We start from the raw sequence: 20,634 nt of genomic DNA, 5'->3' as shown, positions 1-20,634 counted from the left end.
CTATTAATTTGCCCAGCATCCTATTTTAATAGCTATCGTATAACTTATACCAAAGACAAATCGAAGGATATTGGTTCTTTAGGCATTCATACACTTTCTTAAACGTTTAAGCACAAGTGACAAATAATTACTTTTCCATTTTATATAACCAGCGACCTTATCTTCTCAGTAAAAATAAATGGATAGGCCAAGTGCTATTGATTTTTAAATACGACCAGATGCTACGATGGAAATCATTTGTGTAAACATTTCAGCCGCCGCTGAATGCAAATTGTTTCAGTTTTCAAATAATAGTACCATAACTTACGGATTTTGACCACCTCTTTTTTTTTCCTGAAAGACAGTTAGGATGCTTGTGCGAGTAATATCGACAAAGAAGAAAGACAATCGCCTGAAAGTGTAGTTTACACTCGAGTTTACCCATGTCTTTGAAAAGTGTTGCTTTGTACTTTCACCTTGTAGATAGTGTGGTCCATTGTATTGAGATGAGCGTAATACATATTTAAACACCATTCTCCAATTTAATCACAAGGTGAGAAATACCCTTAGTGACCGACTTGAGAACGCTGACAGAACAATACTGAACTGAATATTACGGGTGCGTTTCTTTTTTGTTTCCTTTATAAAAAGAAGCACAGTATACAAAAATCATATTAAAAGGTTACACGGGTAAATGACCCTAACCAGATATAGCAGTACAGTTTTTATTTCACTTCACTTTTTTAAAGCAGAGCAAAACGCTAAAGCATTAAAATTTATCACAGTGTTTGTTTTTTGTAACATTTGGAAGAACCGCGACACAATTAGCACATCAACTTTTTGACAAGGGGGATGCATGCAGCTACACTATATACCTATTAATTTAATACGCGTAGTGAAATAGCTGAAATGCGTTTCCCTGGCTTTTTAATTGTGTGATAAGGCTGGTTTGAGCGCCAGGGGGTTGTTCAATGTTTTATTCCACTTGCCAAGTGCACAGTGCGTGAGCCAATCAGAGACCAAATGTACCTGCAGGAAGTTGACAGACTTTATCTCCTCCCACTCCCAATACTTAGATATCGACTAGACGGGCGATAAAAACTGCCAATAAACGAGCGGTGCCCGATGGACAAAGAGGAGCTTTTTCACCAGCCACACTTTTATCTTTTCGTGAGTTAACGGAGCACAACAAGCGAAGAGGAATTCGTTTTTGTTTTCGAACCCAGTGGACATCGGGAAGAAAAATGCAATACCAACACCCCACGTCCTCAGCAATGAGTGTAAGTGTTCCTCTTTACGCTCCTACTCCAGTCCAGCCCGTTCACCCTACTCCCTTCTACATCGAAGATATCCTGGGCAGGAATGTGACTCCGGCGTCTACTACAGTGGTTCCGACACCCACCCTGCCGTCTCCAAATTCGTCCTTTACAAGTTTGGTAGCCCCTTACAGGACTCCTATATACGAGCCGACTCCGATCCATCCGGCTTTTTCGCACCATGCAGCCCTGACAACCACTTACGGCACCGGAGCCTTCGCCAACTCTCTCTACCCTTTCCACCGCACAGTAGGGGATTACACTCACGCGCTAATCAGGCACGACCCTCTCGGTAAGTAAAGCCCACGGCGCACTTCCTACGCCCGGACACAAAGTCGCTGTTTTGTGCAGGGTGCCAGCTGTGCATCCTTGATATCGCTGCCGTACCGTGTTTTAAGCATGCCTCTAATAGTTTAGTAGTCTGTAACATCTTTGCGTTGTATCCTTGGCATGTCCTTACTTTCTTCATGTAATAAATGATGCCGTGCTGTAGGACAACTTCATGTATACGTGATTGATAAAATAACGGGGATTAGTGGTCTCAAGTACTGCAGTCACACACATTCTGAATTCACAAGCAATTTTGGTAAAGTAACACAGTGGTAAGGGTTTCTGTAATCACTTCAATTGACGCATTGGTGAGGTTAGGCGTTTGAAACCTCAGATTTCCGGATTAAAAGTAAAATTATACTTTTAAGAATGTGTGGGATTTTAGAGCGAGGCATTTAGTATTTTGTTGATGTTTCATGTTGATTATTAGACCTGGTGTGTTACTACATTAAGTTAAAAAATTATAGTTTTAGGCCTAATATTAAAAATGAATTGCAACATGAGATTTCATATTTTATAGTTTGCAAGTCTCTACTTCGCTCCTGAAGTAAATAATGAAACCTTTATTGTTATTATATAACTGCACACTTCTTGTACAAATCAGGTTGTTTTTATTACCATATAACTGCAATCATAATATTGGCGTTGTGGGTTTTTCCCCCCGTATATTGCGAATGTATAATATACTTATCTATGTGTATAAACATTACCTCACCCTTTTCCAGCAGGTAAATTCTTAGGTAAACCACATATCGAAATGAACTGGGAAAAAATAACATTTTAAGTCGTATGAAAAATGTCAAATAAAAAATCTCAGTCCAACATATTAAATGCTTTCCAGGTGTATATATATATGTCTTTGAATGAACAAAGTGTTTTAAATATATGGTCATTTACTTATGTGCACATAACTCCGACTTCATTTAGATTAAATAAAAAAATTAAAATGCCCTGTCTGTTTTGCAACTTGCACTGCATACTATAATAGCAAGAAATAGTCTTTGTGGACTTTTTGTAGCAAAATATGTATTAATCAATTTCAGTGCCTTAAGTTAAACGGAATGGTACTGTACTAATTAAGTGCCACTTTAAACAACTTTGACATTTTTACTTGTGCTCCAACGAAAGAAATTTACAGAAAGTGGTTCCTCCAACATATCACCACGTATTTTCGCCCCCTTGTATGTTTGTTTCCATTTTTACCTTTTCATTATGAGGGATTCGGAAACTCTGTTATAGCACAAACAATTCGAGTTCTATGACTGTGATATACAGACACTTGTTATGTTAACAATTGCGTGTGGGTCTAGGGTTAACAGCCCATGTTCAGCAAGCCTGACCCTTTTCCGTTCATACAGGAAATCTTGAGCTCTCGATAGGAGTAAATCTGGTTTCAGAAACTGTTAAATGTTTTCCTGGCTACCTCAAGCAGGCTCTTCCCCGGGAGTGGTGCACAATACAGATTATTTTATCGACATCCTCAATACAGACATATTCAGGAAACACTCGACTTCTGATAGCCGGGATCCGTTTTTCTGATATTGTTCATTTCCTCTGTGTGGGATGTGACTTTATGGCAGCTAAAATAACTAGTTGCTTCCTATTTTTCTACTCCCCCTAATGAAGCATAAAGCATAAGCAAATGAAGCATAAACTGACGCAAGTAAAAAAGACGTTGCATCTTTTTTGGTCTGTATTTCAGTTAGGTACGCCTGATTTGATGTGACTGCCTAATTCGCCACCTTCTTTTTCTGAGAATTATTGACACATAAATACACTTTTTACAACGCTTTGGATGGGCCCATTTTATCGCACAACCGTGAGATGAAATGTGTAAAAAATAAAACGGCACTTGTTGCTCAACGGGAAGGGTATGTGCGACACACTGTTTTGATAAAAGTGCGCAGAACATAAAAAGACCATGAACACAGAGCAGGCGTTTGTTCCTACAGATAGTCTCATCTGCAGTGTACAGTCATTTGTCCCTTTTTCTTGTTTACATGAGGTGATCTCTGACCCCAGTGCAAAGACGTGGAGTTTAGGGTTCCCCACTTAAACCGTCGTTTTTTTTTCGTGATTTCTAAATTACCTCCGAAAAAAAAACACGAAATCGCAGCTTCCTAAAGAGATTTCTGTAAAGGAGAAGACGGATGCTGTAGACACTTACAAGATAGACCAACAGGAAACATATTGACGGAAATTTTGCCATAGCTTTTGTGACTCTCTGCGGTCTTCATAAACCTCAAGTGGAGCTGTTTTTTTTTTTGTCTGAGTGAGAGAGGATACACTTTTATTCTCTGTCCACATTTACATATCGAAGCATAAACAGCGGATGGTTTAAATACTAAAAATATGAGGTGTAGTTTCCACTATAGCTTTCACTTCTTTTTTCGTGTGTATGTAATTGGTGTGCCTAATCATTGAAACCAATACACTTTTATTATAAATTCACTTCTCTATTAAAAAATAATACATTACTGTTTACGTCCTATGCAAAATAAAGGTTGTTGTAGTCTTTGTGTTATTTTGTTTGAGTAATGTTTACAAAATAATATTTGATTGTTTCCACAAAGCTTTATAATGGCTGTAATTAAACATCGAAATTTCGATTGTTCTTTTTAAAGGTAAACCGGTTTTATGGACTCCGTTCATACAAAGGCCGCTGCACAAAAGAAAGGGAGGTCAAGTGCGATTCTCCAACGACCAGACCATTGAACTGGAAAAAAAGTTTGAGACACAGAAGTATCTGTCGCCGCCAGAGCGAAAAAGACTCGCGAAGATGTTGCAGCTCAGTGAAAGACAGGTAAATACACACTTAGTAAGTCCCAAAAGAAACAATGACGTTGTCACTTTCCCTGGGAGGCCTGACAGTTCCGGCCTGCAAAGCTAATTTTGTTGAAATTAGAAATGAAGAGAGATTACTTGATGGATTCTAGCAAAAGCACTTGAAACCTAAAAAAAACCTTCCATTATATGATTAATTAGAACATTCTTTGCCTAATGACCTTTCATCAGTTTTTATGTTTTACTTTTTTTATTCAAAAAGACATTTGGAAACGTTATATACATACAGGGTTAGCGAACTAATCCATCGTTAATGATTAAAACATTATTTTTCTGGAGTAAGTTACTTAAATATGAAACTCTTAGAAAATACGAGTATTATTTAAAAAGCTACAGACAGCACAGAGAAATGAACAGTAGCTTTGCCATCAGTGGCAACTTGAGCACCAGTCCACTTAGGTACTCCCGGTCATCTTTCTCTGCCTTTTTTCACTTTACTCGTATTAAAGAAATAAAAATGAAAATTAATATTTGGAAGATTTTTCTTTCGGAACAATGCAGTAGCTTACGTCTTTAAGTTTCCTTGAAATTCACAGTGATCTGAATTATGAAAATCTGACATGTTAACAAATTAACTTTAAATTACACTTTTAAACTAAACTTAAACGATTAAAATTAATGGGAATATTAGAAAAAAAGAAGACATTCCAGGTGTTTCGCTGTGTTACAATGTTGGATAAATTTTAAATCGTACTGCAGCCTGCTGATATTCCAGTCGTGATCGGTATGTCTAACTGCGATGTTCGCTGTTTTCAGGTGAAGACTTGGTTTCAGAATCGCAGAGCGAAGTGGCGACGTCTCAAGCAGGTATCATCTCAGTCTGATTTCTATCTCTCCGCGTCTTAGGTTTGCTTATTTAAGTCTTTCTACCGCCATATCTCCCGAAGAACTATTTTCCAAAGTATGTTTTATCCTCTTCATCTTGAGTAAGAAGACAAACTAGTCGTGTAAGAAATCTGGAACAACCTACTGATGCGGCACTAATGTTAAAAGGGCCTAATGCAACTACCGTATCTACATCGTTTCTGGGCTGGCAGGTTCCCCAGTGAAACCTGTACGCTAATTGAATTGCAAACCAAGATGAGTTTAATAAAATGAATGTGTGTCTGATAACAGATGGACAAACCCACTTATGTTAGACTTATTCTGATATTGTGACGTTTCTGATAAGATAATGTCATATTTTTTCTTTAATATTAGTATTGCTATTAGATCTAACGATGTTTTCAAATGACCATTTCTCAGATTGGTTCTCCGCCCAGTCTAAAGTAGCTATATCACTTGTTTTCTATTTTTAATGTGTTTAAATGTCAATGCAAAGGCCACCTTCAATATTCCTTCATTTATCCAATTCATTTTAGAGATACATTTACGAGATTATATTTTTAATCACCGTTCATGACAATGAACGGATCGCGCAGGCTAAGCTAGTTTAGTTTTTATTAAAAATGTAACCTTACAGAATTATATGTAGGTGAGTCACAGTTCTTCAAAGAGAAAATGGAACACAACATATTTGTGCAACACTATATTTTGGTCAAAACGTTGAACAACATGAAACGTTTGGATTAAACTGTACAGGGATTTAGCTAGCAGAAGACATTTTGATTAAATATTCAAGCGTCTGCATTTAATATCTTAAACATCAACTGTCAATATTTTCGTTATTTACAGGAAAACCCACAAGGAAGTAAACGCGATCTGGACGGCGAAAATTCGGAGAGCCACTGCGATCAGAGACAGGAGATGGGTTTGTCTACGGATCCGGGAAATAAAGAGATAGCACTCAGCAGATCTCACTCTTCTTCCTCGCCGATATCTCAGGGAGAAATCGAATCAGATATCTCGGACGATTCGGATCAAGAGCTGGACATTGGGGAAGATATCAACTTCTCTTTAAATGCATAATAATGATAGACTGCTGGAAACGGAGGAAGTATGCTTAAGACTTGCACTTTCCTTTACCGAAGCACCAACGTTAGGACTTGATGTGCATGTAATTACAGTATTTGTAAATATGTAAATTTCGCTGAAAGGAATGACATCCTTTCAATATAAATTAATGAATACGCGTGTATGTTTTTGTACATCTCTTCTAGCAAAATATAGTTTTGTTCAATTTAAACTAATTTGTACGATATGCATTAAAGTTTCATACTGTAAGTTTCTTCAAAATATATATTTTAATTAAGCATTTTTAGCGTCCCAGTATTCTTTGCATAGTGAAGTCTCTAAGAAAAGGTCAATTTTGTCCAGACTGTTTAATAATGTTTTTTTTTGTTTAACGGAAAATAAATCACAACAGCATACACCCTTTGCTCACTTTTGGAGTTGTATTTCTTGACAAGCTCTTGAGTATGTATGTAGCCCGCATCTTAAACCAAGGACTGTACTGAACAACAGGTATAATCTGTTTGATTTTCAAAAGGGGCACATTCCACAAAAACAGAGGCTGCAATGCATTTTTACGGGGTATTTTCTCCTAGGTAATTTTACATTTGTAGTTTTCAAAAGGACAATAATTCTCCAGCCCATCGCGGCGAGATGTAGGCAATGCGTTTCTTCAGGCATCCAAATATTTATCGTGCAATGTAGCTGCAAAAGTGAAGAAAAAGGCATATACCGTATAGCCTGCTACTGTATATTTACCATCCCCGGGACATTTTCACTCTGAAGTATAAACCCCAGCACTCTTCCCTTTCCAGCGTGGTGTTAGCAGTCTTTATGAATCTATGGGATGAATGTATGGGCTATATTACAAACCAAAATCTTAGTCACCCACAAAAATTTAGTAAAAAATAAAGTCATGTAAGAATGTTAAATTCACGGATTACAACACGTACAGGGAAATTAATCTTGTGATGAATCTACTGACTGGGCTAAGCTACATGACGGACCGTATCAATGTGAATCCGACAAAGCAATAACTTTTGTAGTTATTGCTTTGTCGGATTCACATCGATACGGTCCGTCATGTAGCTTAGCCCAGTCAGTAGATTCATCGTGTGTTTTAAGTACGCAAGATTCATATCATATTGTCCCCAGACCATGCGCAATTACTATTTGAATGTTACTTTCTGTATAGTATTTCTAAGAACTAGGCAATGTAGATCATTAACTGGGTGTTATAAAATTGCATTCCAATATTTTAATCGTTTTTGAGAGTCTTACATTTAAACTAAATTTCATATTTAAATGCATGGAGTGAACTTAAACCTCTTATAAATACACACAGGTTTGTCTGAACTGTCTCACTTGTCTGAATTGCCCACAGATTATAAAAGACTCAAACTGCTCAGGTCCTGCATGAAAAACAATCAGATTTTAAAAACATTTTAAATAACGGGTAAGTGTTTGTATTTGGAGTTTTACGGTGTTCTTTTATTAAATAATGAGGAGTTTTGGAGTTTTGGAACCAGCAATAGGGAGGGGATAGGCTATGTCTAAATTAGTACCCGTGCTTTTTTGTTGTAATTGGGCATTTTAGTGTTTTGCCCATATGACCTTTGGAAATATATTTCACCTATCTGGTATTGCAAAGGTGGTTTGGGGGATGTTCGTCTCTTGTGCCCTTACTGAAAACCAGCGTGATAGTGTTTTGTAACGCAACGGGGGCTCAGGCGGGCGCCCTTGCCGCAGTAGGTCAGCCCCCCCACCGTCGGGGGCTCGAACCCAGGACTCCCGCGTCATTCAACAGGGACCCAGCCCGGTGAGCCAAAGAGAGATCGCTCCACAACCCAGGGGCTGTGGTCCTGCTATCACTGGGAAGGGCGGTGACGTCACCTGCTCTGGTAAGCCGGCTCTTACACAGTACCTGTCGGCCGTAAGCGTTACAGTTTATTATGTGACTGTTACATTTTGAGTCATATTATCACATTAATGTCAAGCTAAGCGACTCAAGAACGACGTCTTTATTCAAATTTTATTAAGTAAAATGGAAAGAGATCTATAATTTCTCAGGCCCGGGCGGAACGTCTCTTGTTCGCATGAAACGTAATTTGATTTTAAAGCGTTTCTAACCCTTAAATAATTCTCATTTTCCCAATGCAAAAATGGGATGATAACGCTTAGAGATGGTTAGAGTTTAACTGCTGAAAGGGATAGATTGGCCGAGAGCCTTTTTCTCGTTTATAAACCATTCGTATGTAGTAAAACGCAAGCAATTCAGTGTACCTCAGAACTGATTTAAATGAAATTACTTCTTTTTCCTGCCTTAAAAATACATTTCATTTTCATGAAATACCACAATGTAGATATTTATGTTCCCAAAACATATAAGTATCACTAAACAATCTACAGCAAAATGATTTGGAAAATATTATGTCTTTATTTCCACTGTCTTCTCTTTTTTTCTGAAAGTAAAGGTGATAATCATCAGATAATATAGAATTAGACATTAGAGTTGTAATAGTAAGTTGAATTACCAGTATTGCAAAATATTCTTATTTATAGAGAAGTGTATTGTTGCTTCTTTATTTTTTACACTGTATTACTATTTCACATGCAATTAGCTTGACACCATTTACGTTAAACAGACCTTAGATTAATCTAAATCCTTTTGAAAACAAGTTGATAGAAAATGCATATCTCTGTCAAAAAATGAATGTTTTCAAAGTAATTTCTCTTGCTGTTTATACTGTCATTTCAATAATCTAACAGCGCACTCCCAAATGTGTATATACTCAGAATATTCTATTCTACGTTCGTGGATTTCTTAGAAAAACAATAATTATCTTACTAACTAAATACTCTACATCAGAGCATAGCCCATGTAAATAAATAAAAGACTTCACTTTTTATTTGTTTTTTAGTTCATTGCCGGACACGTCCTTGCTCTGTCTTAGAGAGAAAAAAAAACCAAAAAATATCTCGTTGTGGTTTTCAAATGCGTGTGTTTTACCTTGTTTATCGAAAAATTGATTTACCAGCATGTTAACTATTCAAATTCTCCCTCTTCCGTAGAGAACTCTATAATTAAGCTTTCCGCGTGGAGTCTTTTAGAGAACGTTTGATTAGGGTCGTTGCATATGAGAAGGCTATATAGTCAATCCGAGACGGAAAGATTGCTAATTAATTAGAGTGAGTGTTCGCGATTTCCTACACTGTGCCTTCCCTTGTCAAACCAACAAAGACTTCTGCGTGAAACCAAACCGTTTGTCATGCCTTGTGCAATCAACTTTAATTTTTTAAAATTAAATTACTTTGAAGAACAAAAAAGGGTTTATAAACAAAAACTACCACACCAACAAATTGCCTTTTCAAGGACGACAGCGGGCAAACCTTAACAGAATGTGTTAACTGAAGAGTTTTTCTTTGGTAGACCTGCTGTACAATTTATACCTTTGCATAACAGCTGTTTTACTCATCACTGCAGTTGTTGAGGTGCTATGGAAATCCTTGAAGGGCCTACGTAAAAGTGACACACTCCCACATTTGTAAAGCAGGCTTGCTGTTGGGTTAACTCCATTAAAGTCTTTGATTGTTATCATGACTTTTAAATTATTAATCGTCGTCATTCATTCAGAACAGTATTATTCAGTATGATCCAAGAATTACTTTCTTAACTGTCCATATAGCAGAATTAATTTAATCTCTAGACACTGTAGTTTCCAATATTGGACGCTTTGAATCCTCGATTGTTTGCAGGTAGGCTATTTCCTCATGAATCAGCACATATACGACCTTTACAACACAGGTTTGCTCTTGTCTTTGACTCTTTTATCAGCAGATTCAACTTCAAAAAGGTTATCATTTAGCAGAAAGGCAAACATAGAAGAGTTTTTGGTAAGCATAATGTTAATCATTGGAAGACCTGTAATGATTTGAGCATGACAGTGTGTGATTAATCTTTCAGTGTATGCACCTGTAATTTTAGTCATTCAGTTCAATGGCCTTAAATATGTAAAACCTTTCCAAAGCTAATAGTGGGTGTATTGATTTTTTAATATTGTGTAATGGTTCACAAATCCTGAAAAAGTAAAACTAACATTAAAAAAGAACATACACAACTTGTTCAGTAAAGATGAAGTGAAACATTCATTTATTCAACGCCTTTTGCCAGTTCAGGATCCAGAAAGTCCATCGAAGTGATACTTGGCTCAACTTCATTGTCCTTTCTAGCCTATAATACAGAGGACAAATGATATCTGGACTGCAAAGGCTTGAAATATCAACTCTAGTCACTGTGAATACCACACATACACAAAAATATCTTTTCACCTCTTCTACACGTCTCATTTTAAGAGGAAGCTGAAAGATGTTGATAAAGTAGTAGCTGGTAATTAGGAAATAGCCATAGATCACAGAGTGTTTCTGGCAATGATGAACCAATAAAGTGAGTTTAATTAAATTTAACCTATATAATACTTAAACATACCGTAATGCTGCCAAGTAGAAATGGTAATGATGTTCATTTGCTTGTACTGTAAATCATCCAAAAGAGATTCAAGTACAGCTAATAGTCAAGTGAAAAGAGTGGAGTTTAAGGTTAAAAGAGTGTTCAGGTAATGGGGCCCAGGGGGACTAAGCCTGTTATTGGAATGATGTGACCTATCTTGAAAACTGGATGGTGTTGAATTCTCCTGCAGTTGAAGACCTAGCCTTTAAGCTTAGCAGAGTTTACCACTGTTTGGGGAGTGTGGCACTATGAGAAATATTCCAAGATTAGACCAACATTCTTCCCTAAAATAACACATTTATTCCCACATCTGCCAGAATCAGAATAGCATCCAATCCTACTGGGGTAGGAAGGAGGAAACGCAGTGGAGCTGCAGCTCTGTATGGGATCTTCTGTTGCAGCTTGAGGAACAGAGAGCGAGCCTGTCACATAATAATCTTTTATGTGATGTCCATAAATGTCCAATAATATGTTTTTACTGTAAATGTCTGCAAACATTCTGTTCATTGTTCCTGCTTTGGCGACACTAATTCATTGGCCATGTCGATAAAGTTCTTTAAATCTGAATTGGAATTTCAGCAGCGCTGCGTACGTTCTGATCCCACAAGCAACCTTGATCCAGTCCCAGCAGGGGCAGGGCAGTGAGGCACCCGTCAAACAAAGAGCTTGAAACTCTTAAGTTCTGCTTCAGGAATTTGCCGCTCCAGTGCTTTTGATAGCAATCGCAGTGGTGTCATAGAATGCCAGCTCTGAATGATAGCTCCCATCTGAGAGGTTGTGCTGGAAGGCTTTCACCAGACAAACCACAGCTCAAGCCACATCAATGCTCTGGTGCAATTGTAACAAGCAGTGCAAAGGTGACAACCTGTACAACACGTCATGATGTCTGATAAACAAAGCAACTTTCCTCTCATCAGAACTGTTCGCATGTATCTAAATCAAGTCTCAGTGCATCTGGTGAGAGTGTTTTTTCAATATTCTTTATTGGTTATTTTTTAATATAAAAATTACAGGGCTCAAAATGTGACATTTCAGAAATGTTCACAATGGCCAATTATCAAGAGGAAATGAAGTAAAATCGATTTCACTTAATTTGATCACCGTTCAACTCTATAAACTAAAGAGTATAACTCTCTAAAATATTATACATATATTTTTTGTTATTCATAGCATAAACAAACACATTACCGAATAATTTATACTGTGCTATGGATAGGTCTTCATTTGCACAGACCTATTTAGTTAATTTTTTTCTGTATTTGAACAGATAATAGTTTTTATAGACTTATCTAAATTGGAAGCTCAAGCAGAAAATCCTGTAATCATTTAAAGTGGTAGGTGAATACTTTTAAAATACCATATCTCATTCTGGATTGTGCCTAATTGCAAAGCAAATAATGCACATGAATGCACAATAAAATGAGATCTTATATTTCCTTAGTTGCCAATGGAATCTGCATTACTGTAGAATTTCCACTGCTTAAAATGACACGGGACTAATTGAATTAATGATTTAGAAATTAGGCTCTAAATGCTATCCTTTGAGCTTGGCGGATGTGGTTTCTGTGACAACTCCAAACTAAATATTGACGTGAATGCAAGGAACAGTACAGAGTGAGATCAGTCTTCTAATGCTTGGAGGCTGTTGATTGTTTAATTGAAAGTGGAGCTTTTGCTCCAGTAGTCAATTACCCTGACTTGTTTAAGTTTTTTCAAACCACTGAGGCCGCATTTAGTCATGTTCTCTTAATTCCACTTACATTTTATGCTTTGTGTCTTTATGTACTTTAGAGATTGGTAATCTTCATCCATGCTGTGATGAAACAATAATTAAGACCCTATTTGGCCCAACTCTTATCACATTTGCTGTTAATTTAACAGCTGTGTTTTGAGTAATGGACTAGAATCATGAGTCTTAAAGTTTTCTGACATTTAATGAGAAACATACATCAGTGGAGTTCCACCTAAAGGAACACACATAGTGAGGACAATTCAGTCTTATTCATTGGCAAGTATTAATACCAACAACACCATCTAATCCTCCATTTTCTAACCGCTTAACCCAATATAGGGTCATGGGAGAGCTGGAGCTTATCCTGGCAAGCAATGGGCACAAGGCAGTGGACGGGACACCAGTCCGTCTTCAGGTACATGCAGAGACGAGCACACACACTCACTCACACTGGGGGCAATTTTCTCACAAGCCAACATTATATCCTTGGACTATGGGAGGAAACCAGAACACCTGGAGGAGACCTATACATAGGAAGAACATGCAAACTCCACGCAGATAGCACCCCAGGAATTCAACCCAGTGCCTCGGCACTGCGAGGCAGAAATGCTCACCACTGCACCATCATGCCACACACAGCAACAACACAATATATAATATTTAATTTTCCCTTGTCCCTTTCATACCTTTCATACCTACATGTATTAAAACATCACTCATATACTGTACAGAAATAGAGGCTTTGAAAACTTATAATTACCAATACATTACACGGCTTCACTGTACATAGTGACAAGAAAAATAGTCAATGAATATATAAAAGAATGTGGAAAGCTGATATGAATTGATATTAGTTTTATTTTCATTATTGTCTGATATGTACAAGTAGCTTTTATGTAGGTAAAACAGTACACTTCTTTTAGGTTTGTGAATTGATGTACTGAGTTTCCTGTAATTTGGTAATAAAGGCTTGTGATGTATTGTACAGTTTTTTTTACATTTGCAGAAGTAGGATGATCTGTGCTGGGACATGAGATCCTGAGCTCTTGACCTTTGGCTGTCTTCAGAGCATGCCTGTATTTGGCAATTCAAGACAGCTTTAGATGTCTTGTGTCTAAAGTCTAACGACTTTTAGTATTTTAGCAAATCAACAAATTTGTTGTTTAAAGGTAATTTAAGAAACCTGTCGTGCTTGGTTTGAAACACTTTCAAGGATTACAAAACTACAAAACTGCTCTAATCCAGTTTACCGTGGTGCACTAATGTAATGTGTGCACATATTATGAAACAGATGCAATGCTAATATAGACACTACATGCAATGCATTTTCTTTTAACTTAAATAAAGCATCTGCACATTTGACATCGTTTTGTCATCCTTCCCTCAGCATTATCACCCATTACTAATGCAGCAAAACAAAAAGCACACAAAGCTTGCTTTGGTTAATTTCATTCTGGAGTGTTTGTTGATGCATTTGTGATGTCAATGAAAAATCTGTGCTCTGAACATGAATTAAGTAACAGATCCCAAGATAAGTTGCCTGTTTTTATACATTTAATGACAGGAAATTCACTCTCTAATGCTGGATATAGGTTTAATGCAAAACTAAATAGCTGATTATATTTGTTTCCACCAACCAAGTTGGCCAGTGTTTGTTGTCTTTTAAAAGTAATTGCTCCACGGATAATTTAACATTTTGTTCTATTGAACTCCTGAAAGAAAAAGCTCACTATAGACAATGCATTATCTTGAGCTGCAGATTTATAGCACCTCACTGTGCTGTATAATGGAGCTGGCCATGTGCTGGGAGTCATTTATTTAGGTGTTTGGTTCATCTGTGTCATTGGAGTCAATGACAGGAGTTTCAAAACAGGCAAGAGATACAGTATCAATGCAAACACTGTCCTTTCATTAATTTGTCAACCGCCTTAAAGATAAAGGTGCCAGTTTGCCCAAGGTCAACAACTACTGCAGCCACATTCCACAGTTGTTCAATTATAACAACACATTAACTAATGCCCATCAAAGCTGCTCTGATTAATTGCTTCAAAATTGATATGCTTATGTAATTTGTTCTTTGGGAGAGCATGCACCTATGGCTGAGAAGTTTATAATTTAATAGTTTGGAAATCCAATAAGTTTAAAAACAAAAAGAGGTGTTGTATTTTGAGTGGCCTCGAAGTGCCAGCCAATTTCAAAGCAATAAAGAAGTCAAGAATTTGTCTTCATTAAGTATGGAACTAATTCTTCAGATCCAGATACCACTGGGAATAAAAAACAACAACAAAGATTGCCCTACACATTTTGAAAATGACTGTTAAGCTATGTAGGTAAATTTAGATTTTGAAGACTATATGAGACAAAGAGAGACAATAGTAGACAAGTACACAATGAATTAAAACACCCATGGGAATCAGGGTTTTAAAAATGTGTTTCTTTGCCAAATTTACCATAACTACAGAAATCTACAGTGACCTTCAAATCTGAAGGTAAAACAGATGATGCACAAATAAGAACTCCATGTCTGGGATTGTTTTTCGACAAAGTTAAAAAATGATATATCCATTTAACCATGTATTTTCCCCATCACTTTTCTGTGTCTCTCATGAATGTTTCAATTTTTTGCTTAACCCTGGTTACCATTCTATTTTACTTTAAAATGATTTGGTGCTGCACTTGTTCTATTTATTTTAGTGTCATGTGTCAGTGGACCACCTGAGTAACATGAGCAGCTTTGAATATAACTTTAAAGGTTTGAGATATCAGACAGAACTTGTAGATAGTGTTGAAAAAGGAACATGAGACAACAGCATGTGTTAATAAAGGGCAGGTCTCTTTCATAATGGCTGAGTTACAGTAGGAGCTATGCTATCTGTATCTCAGACAGCACCAGCTGTCACAATTTATTCTAATAATAACACTTCCATCAATTGGAAATTGCATAAAGCACAGAAAATAACCAATAGTTATAACACAAGAATGCCTCCTAGAATCTTGCCAAGAGAGATAACTACTTCTTAGCAGATTCATAACTGTGGCTACAAGTGCATTTTGGGAAGTATGATGGATTATGATTTTTAACAGGCCCAATATCTATTTAATATACTATTCTGTGTTTAAAAGTCAACACAAATCATAAACTTCCCTTTTTAAATTGATGTTGCTTAAAACAGCCATTGCATTCTAATTTGCAAAGTAATAGTGCGGGAAGATAAGCAATGGAATTCTAAAAGTCTGATCAAAACTCACAATTTAAGCCTTATCATATTAGACCAGACTTCATATGCTACCATTATTCATAAACTGTAATAATTCATATGCCAGTAAATACATAGACAGGCTTATCAGGTTACTGAGACTGGATGGCCAATTTGCTAGTTAAAAGCATATTGATTAGTAACTATCAGCTAGGTTGTTTTATGATGGATGACTTTGTTGTTCTGGCAAATTATCCATTTCTGCTGTTAAATGTAAACATTCTCCTCGTAAAATTTACTTAATAATGCAACAGGTGGTAAACATCCCTTTGTGGTAATTCAAGCAGCTAGTTTATTTAACTTTCAATTACAAAGAAGAGTTGCAGAGTTGAGCAAATATACAGTAGATCCTACAAAGCCCTTTACATCTGTGCATTTTAAATACCATGACACACTTTTTACAAGCAGGAATTTGCTATTATGCACATTCAAAGCATGCAAGAATATGCCTTAGGAAGAAATAAACATTGCACAAGTACAAAATGCATCAAAGGATGACTGATGTGGTAGGGGAAGACTGTAGGACATGAAATCAGAGGCCCAGTTGGCTAAAGCAGTGACCTTGAGGTTAGACAAATAAACTTAACACAACACTTGTCAGGTAAGTGGATGATAATGGCTTTTAAGTTTTTCCCCTGTACACCTAAGCAAAATTGCTCTATTGGCTGTAAAAAAGTTTTCAGTTTTTATTTAAAACGTCTCTGAAATGTGTAAAAATGACTTGCATAACTACATGAAGGTCAACGGCAGAAGGCTTTTCTCATTCCTTCAGCACGTTTTAAGTCTGTTTTTCGTAGTAAGAATATTCGGGAGAAGCTGAAAAGTGTCCACCACTGGTCTGGCAGCTGGACCAGTAGGTGGAGAGTGGTATCTGCTTTATTAAGAGAGGCCCTGTACTGGTTAGTCAGTAGGATCTGATTAAGGATCAAGCTAAGGGTGCAGTAAACGAGACAGGGTGCAAGGGGGGAAGGGGGAAACTGCAAGAAACCGTGAAGCAAACAGGGCAGAGAAAAAAAAATGCCGTCTCATTTCTTCTGGGGTTCAAAGAACAAAACCGAGTCTCTAGGACATGGCCCCTGCTTTGTGAGTATAGTGACGTTCATATGGGCCACGCAGGATGACCGCTTGCAAGATTACCTCAGAGGAAGGCGCAGTTCTGAGGTCTGACCACACACGCAGCGTTGACATGATTCTGAGTTGGGAGCTCTTTGTGTAGCTGTTCCAATCTGCTGTGGGGAGCTCATCTTTAAGGTAAAATACATGAAAGCAATTGCGCCATTATACAAAAGCATAGCTGAGATTCCAAGAGGGATGATGTGTCCCTCAATCTTGGAATACAGAGGGAGGGTACAGGTTAAACGCAATAGGGTTCTGTAGAAATAAACAGGACAGCTGTGACATGCGAGGGTTTTTAGAGACTGGAAACGAGAGGATGCTGTGGGGGGTATTTTGTAGAAACAGCTGCAGTGCTTAGCAGTTGGAGACTTTGCGTATAATCTTATTCAAAAAAGCTTCCTTCAATACAGTAAGGGAGTTCAAGTGAGAAATAGTTCTGCATACAGAACATATCCTGTTATTTTCTATAACTTGTGTTACAAGTTGAAGCAGACATAAGAAAATTCCACATGAGTCATTTTATTTTTTCCTGTTTCTCTCAAGAGTGAGGGTTTTACCAGCAATGTGCCCACTGTGCATTCTGACATCGAGGATGTTGAAAATATGTGTCCTGAATCATCTGCTGAAGTATGCTCCCATAGCCAACAGGAATATGTGCTTACAAAAGACACTTAATCTTTTTCACTCAGGAAGTTATTCTTACATGTATGTTTCCACAAATAATGTTATTGGGAGAGCTCGAGGCTCTGAACAATGCCTGCTAATTTGTTTTGCTTCCTTTTTGCCACAGTAAGGACTGAAAAAACAAAGATGAAAATGTGAGGAAACTCCCTTAATTGAGACCGAAGCAGCCCATGCTGTGTAATTCAGGGAGCCTGCACAGTGTGGGCATTTTCTAAATGGAAATCAAGGAAGGAGCTCTGAAGCAACATTTCCTCCCTCTTTGAACTTGCTGCTTTGACAAAACAGTTTCAAACTCTTCAGTTCACATATTTCTGTGCTGGCAGTTGCCCTTTGGGGGAAGAAGAGCTGTACATCTTTGGAGTGGTATCATCACTTTCACCTCATAGATGTCATTATTGGGACTTGAGGGATTTGAAATCCCATCCCACATCTTGTGTCGCTCTTAAATACAGATATATGAATAAAACGGTCTCTGTGACAATTCATGTGCCAGCCACAGCTGCTTCAAGTTTATCAGAAATTTGGATGAAATGTCATTGATAAACTGCATTCTGCTCTGATATTCAATAGTTCAAACCTCCCCTCAACACTCTCAAATACAAGTACAAATTTGTTCTGTTGCGAAAGTAAGTAGAGTCCACTAGAGAGTTAAACAGTGCTGTATTTTCTAGGAAACTGCTAAATTCCCCACGGACAACTATTTGAGATGCCACAGACTCTATCCCTTGATCACCCTGAAAAACAAAACTGCTACTTCAAAGGCTCAAAATTATTTTGCACTTGTTCCTTCATTCTGCTTTATCGCTGTGCCTTCTGTGAGAAACTCAGTGATATTAACACCTCATGAGAGATGCTAATCTTAGCATATAAACAGGCAAGCTACGCCTCATAGTTTGATACTACTTCTCAAGGGTTGTTAGAAGAACTTTATTTTTTTTTGTAAGTGTATAATGGTTGTTTTCGAGACGCCAGTGTGGAATCCAACTTAAAATATCCCTGTTAGGTGAATGGATTAAAAATCAATTCCAGAAAACACGTTATTTGTTTTTTTTTTTCGTTGTCCTTGCCACTGATTATTGGAATATCATTGGAGCTTTGGAATCAGTCTTTTATTAGGAGAGAGCATCTAAATAAATTAGGGTTGAGTTGACTTTTAGAATTGGTCCATCTGCAAACCTACAGTGAACTTAGAGGGATGTACCACTAAGATGATCGAATAATTGAATATTTTAAATAATTTAAAGACAAATAAGAGAGCATCTTGCAACACTGGTTATTTAAACCCACACAGCAGCCCCTGTAGTACCCAGTCTTATGGAAATGCAATAACATTGATTCCTGTCTGATTAAAGGGGAGAGTTGTGTAACAGACACAATATTCAGCTTTACACCTGCTGTCCTTCAGACTAGGCAAGAGGATACCAACGCAGATGTTTCAGAGACAGGGAGTGGAAAGCAGGCCTATCATCACTGGCCTATCATACTGTGTGCTAACTCCTCTCCTACAAGTGAAAACAAATGCACGCTGGTTAACAAAGACACTAGTGAAATTTCTGATGAGAAATAGAGAAGCAAGCTAGCTCGCCTTTAAAACATTTAGCAGAAGAATGGTTTTCTGGAAACTGATTTTTTTAGCTCTGAGCTCTAGGACTGAACTCTAGTTACATGAGACAAGTTAAATGGTGTCACTGGCTATGAGTCTGTCTTACCTTCACCTGTGTGCATATCTACCCTTGTTTATAGTGGACACTTTTATTTCTGTATTTGTTTTCTGTCTTCTAACTATATTTCCTAAATATTTTTAGACTTAAAGCCAAAGTTCGACCAGAATTGTAAATTTTTTGTAGTGGTAAAAATGTTGATCAGGCCATACAAATATAAAAAAAACCACAAATTAAGATTAATTAGTAATTTTCCAGCACAGCACAATGTGCTAATTAAATTCATGTAACTGTGAAAACGTATACTCAGGAAAATAGCAGCAACCCTTTAATTCATTTCCAGCAGCTGAATTATTGCCTATTTGTAAAAGCTAGATTTTAACTTTACAGTATAATGATAAAATCTCATCTATCCAATTTTCTAACCACTTTATCCAATCCAAGGTTGCAGGGGAACTGGGGTATTTACAAAATTAAATTTTGAAATTGTAATGAGTGTTATGTTTTTAAGGGTAAAAATCCCATTTTGTGTTTCTTTAAAATAACACAGACATGAGACATGAGCCCCAGAAACATCAGCTGAGGGTTCAAGGGCTGTGTATTTAATGCTCTTCCTTAAAAGTGCCTTAAAATATTTTGTATTTTTAAAACATCTAAAATAAGTGACTTTCAGAATTCTTAAGATCAATATCACTGTTCCATTCCATTGAGAATTAATTTTAATTTTCCCAGCTGGTTGAAATAAACAGCAACACATTCAGAACATAGTTAAATATTTCATTCATAAGTCACTACCTATAATATATATTGGAGTATTAACACAATGATGGTAATTGTCCTGAAAATGGTCAGTTTGTTCTATGATGTTTTTTGGATGTTTGTTGCTTGATGGCTTTATTAATTCATAGTTCATTGTTAAGAGAGAAATAGAAATACAGTATTCATAAGTTAAATTCACAGGGAGAAATCCATAACCCATAAATAAACCATTAATAAAGCAGTCTTTGTAAAAACTGCAAAAAGAGACACATGGGAAAAACACCCAAACAACATTATCTAATTTAGTGAATTAGCAGTTGAACACAAATCTTACCAGTATATACTGTGATAATGGAAATCTTTTTTGTTATATTACAAATTATATAAGAGACAGATTAAACATCAACAGTAGTCCTTTATTCGAGTCCTTCTTGCCTTTTTAATAATATCTCTAGTTTTACTGATTAATTATCACACAATTAAGTATTTAAAAGGTGTTTTATTCAGTCAGTGTCACTGTCGCCCTAAGGACCTGAGTTCTAGGACTGATAACATGAAT

At 36.9% G+C, this 20,634-nt stretch overlaps 1 protein-coding gene across 1 annotated transcript; it reads left to right on the top strand.

Annotated features, from left to right (window-relative positions):
* Nucleotides 1–1,037: 1,037 nt before the first annotated feature.
* hhex (hematopoietically expressed homeobox) lies at nucleotides 1,038–6,783 on the top strand. The gene is made up of 4 exons (XM_088917134.1): nucleotides 1,038–1,587; nucleotides 4,250–4,428; nucleotides 5,226–5,276; nucleotides 6,144–6,783. Exons 1-4 carry the CDS (start codon nucleotides 1,224–1,226, stop codon nucleotides 6,375–6,377), a joined length of 828 nt encoding a protein of 275 aa, XP_088773260.1. The 5' UTR covers nucleotides 1,038–1,223; the 3' UTR covers nucleotides 6,378–6,783.
* The last annotated feature ends 13,851 nt before the right edge of the window (nucleotides 6,784–20,634 follow it).

This window comes from Atractosteus spatula, chromosome 5, assembly GCF_055471065.1.
Source record: "Atractosteus spatula isolate fAtrSpa1 chromosome 5, fAtrSpa1.hap1, whole genome shotgun sequence".
In the NCBI taxonomy this organism is placed as follows: domain Eukaryota; kingdom Metazoa; phylum Chordata; class Actinopteri; order Semionotiformes; family Lepisosteidae; genus Atractosteus; species Atractosteus spatula.
This window is presented reverse-complemented; position numbering and strand designations above follow the sequence as displayed.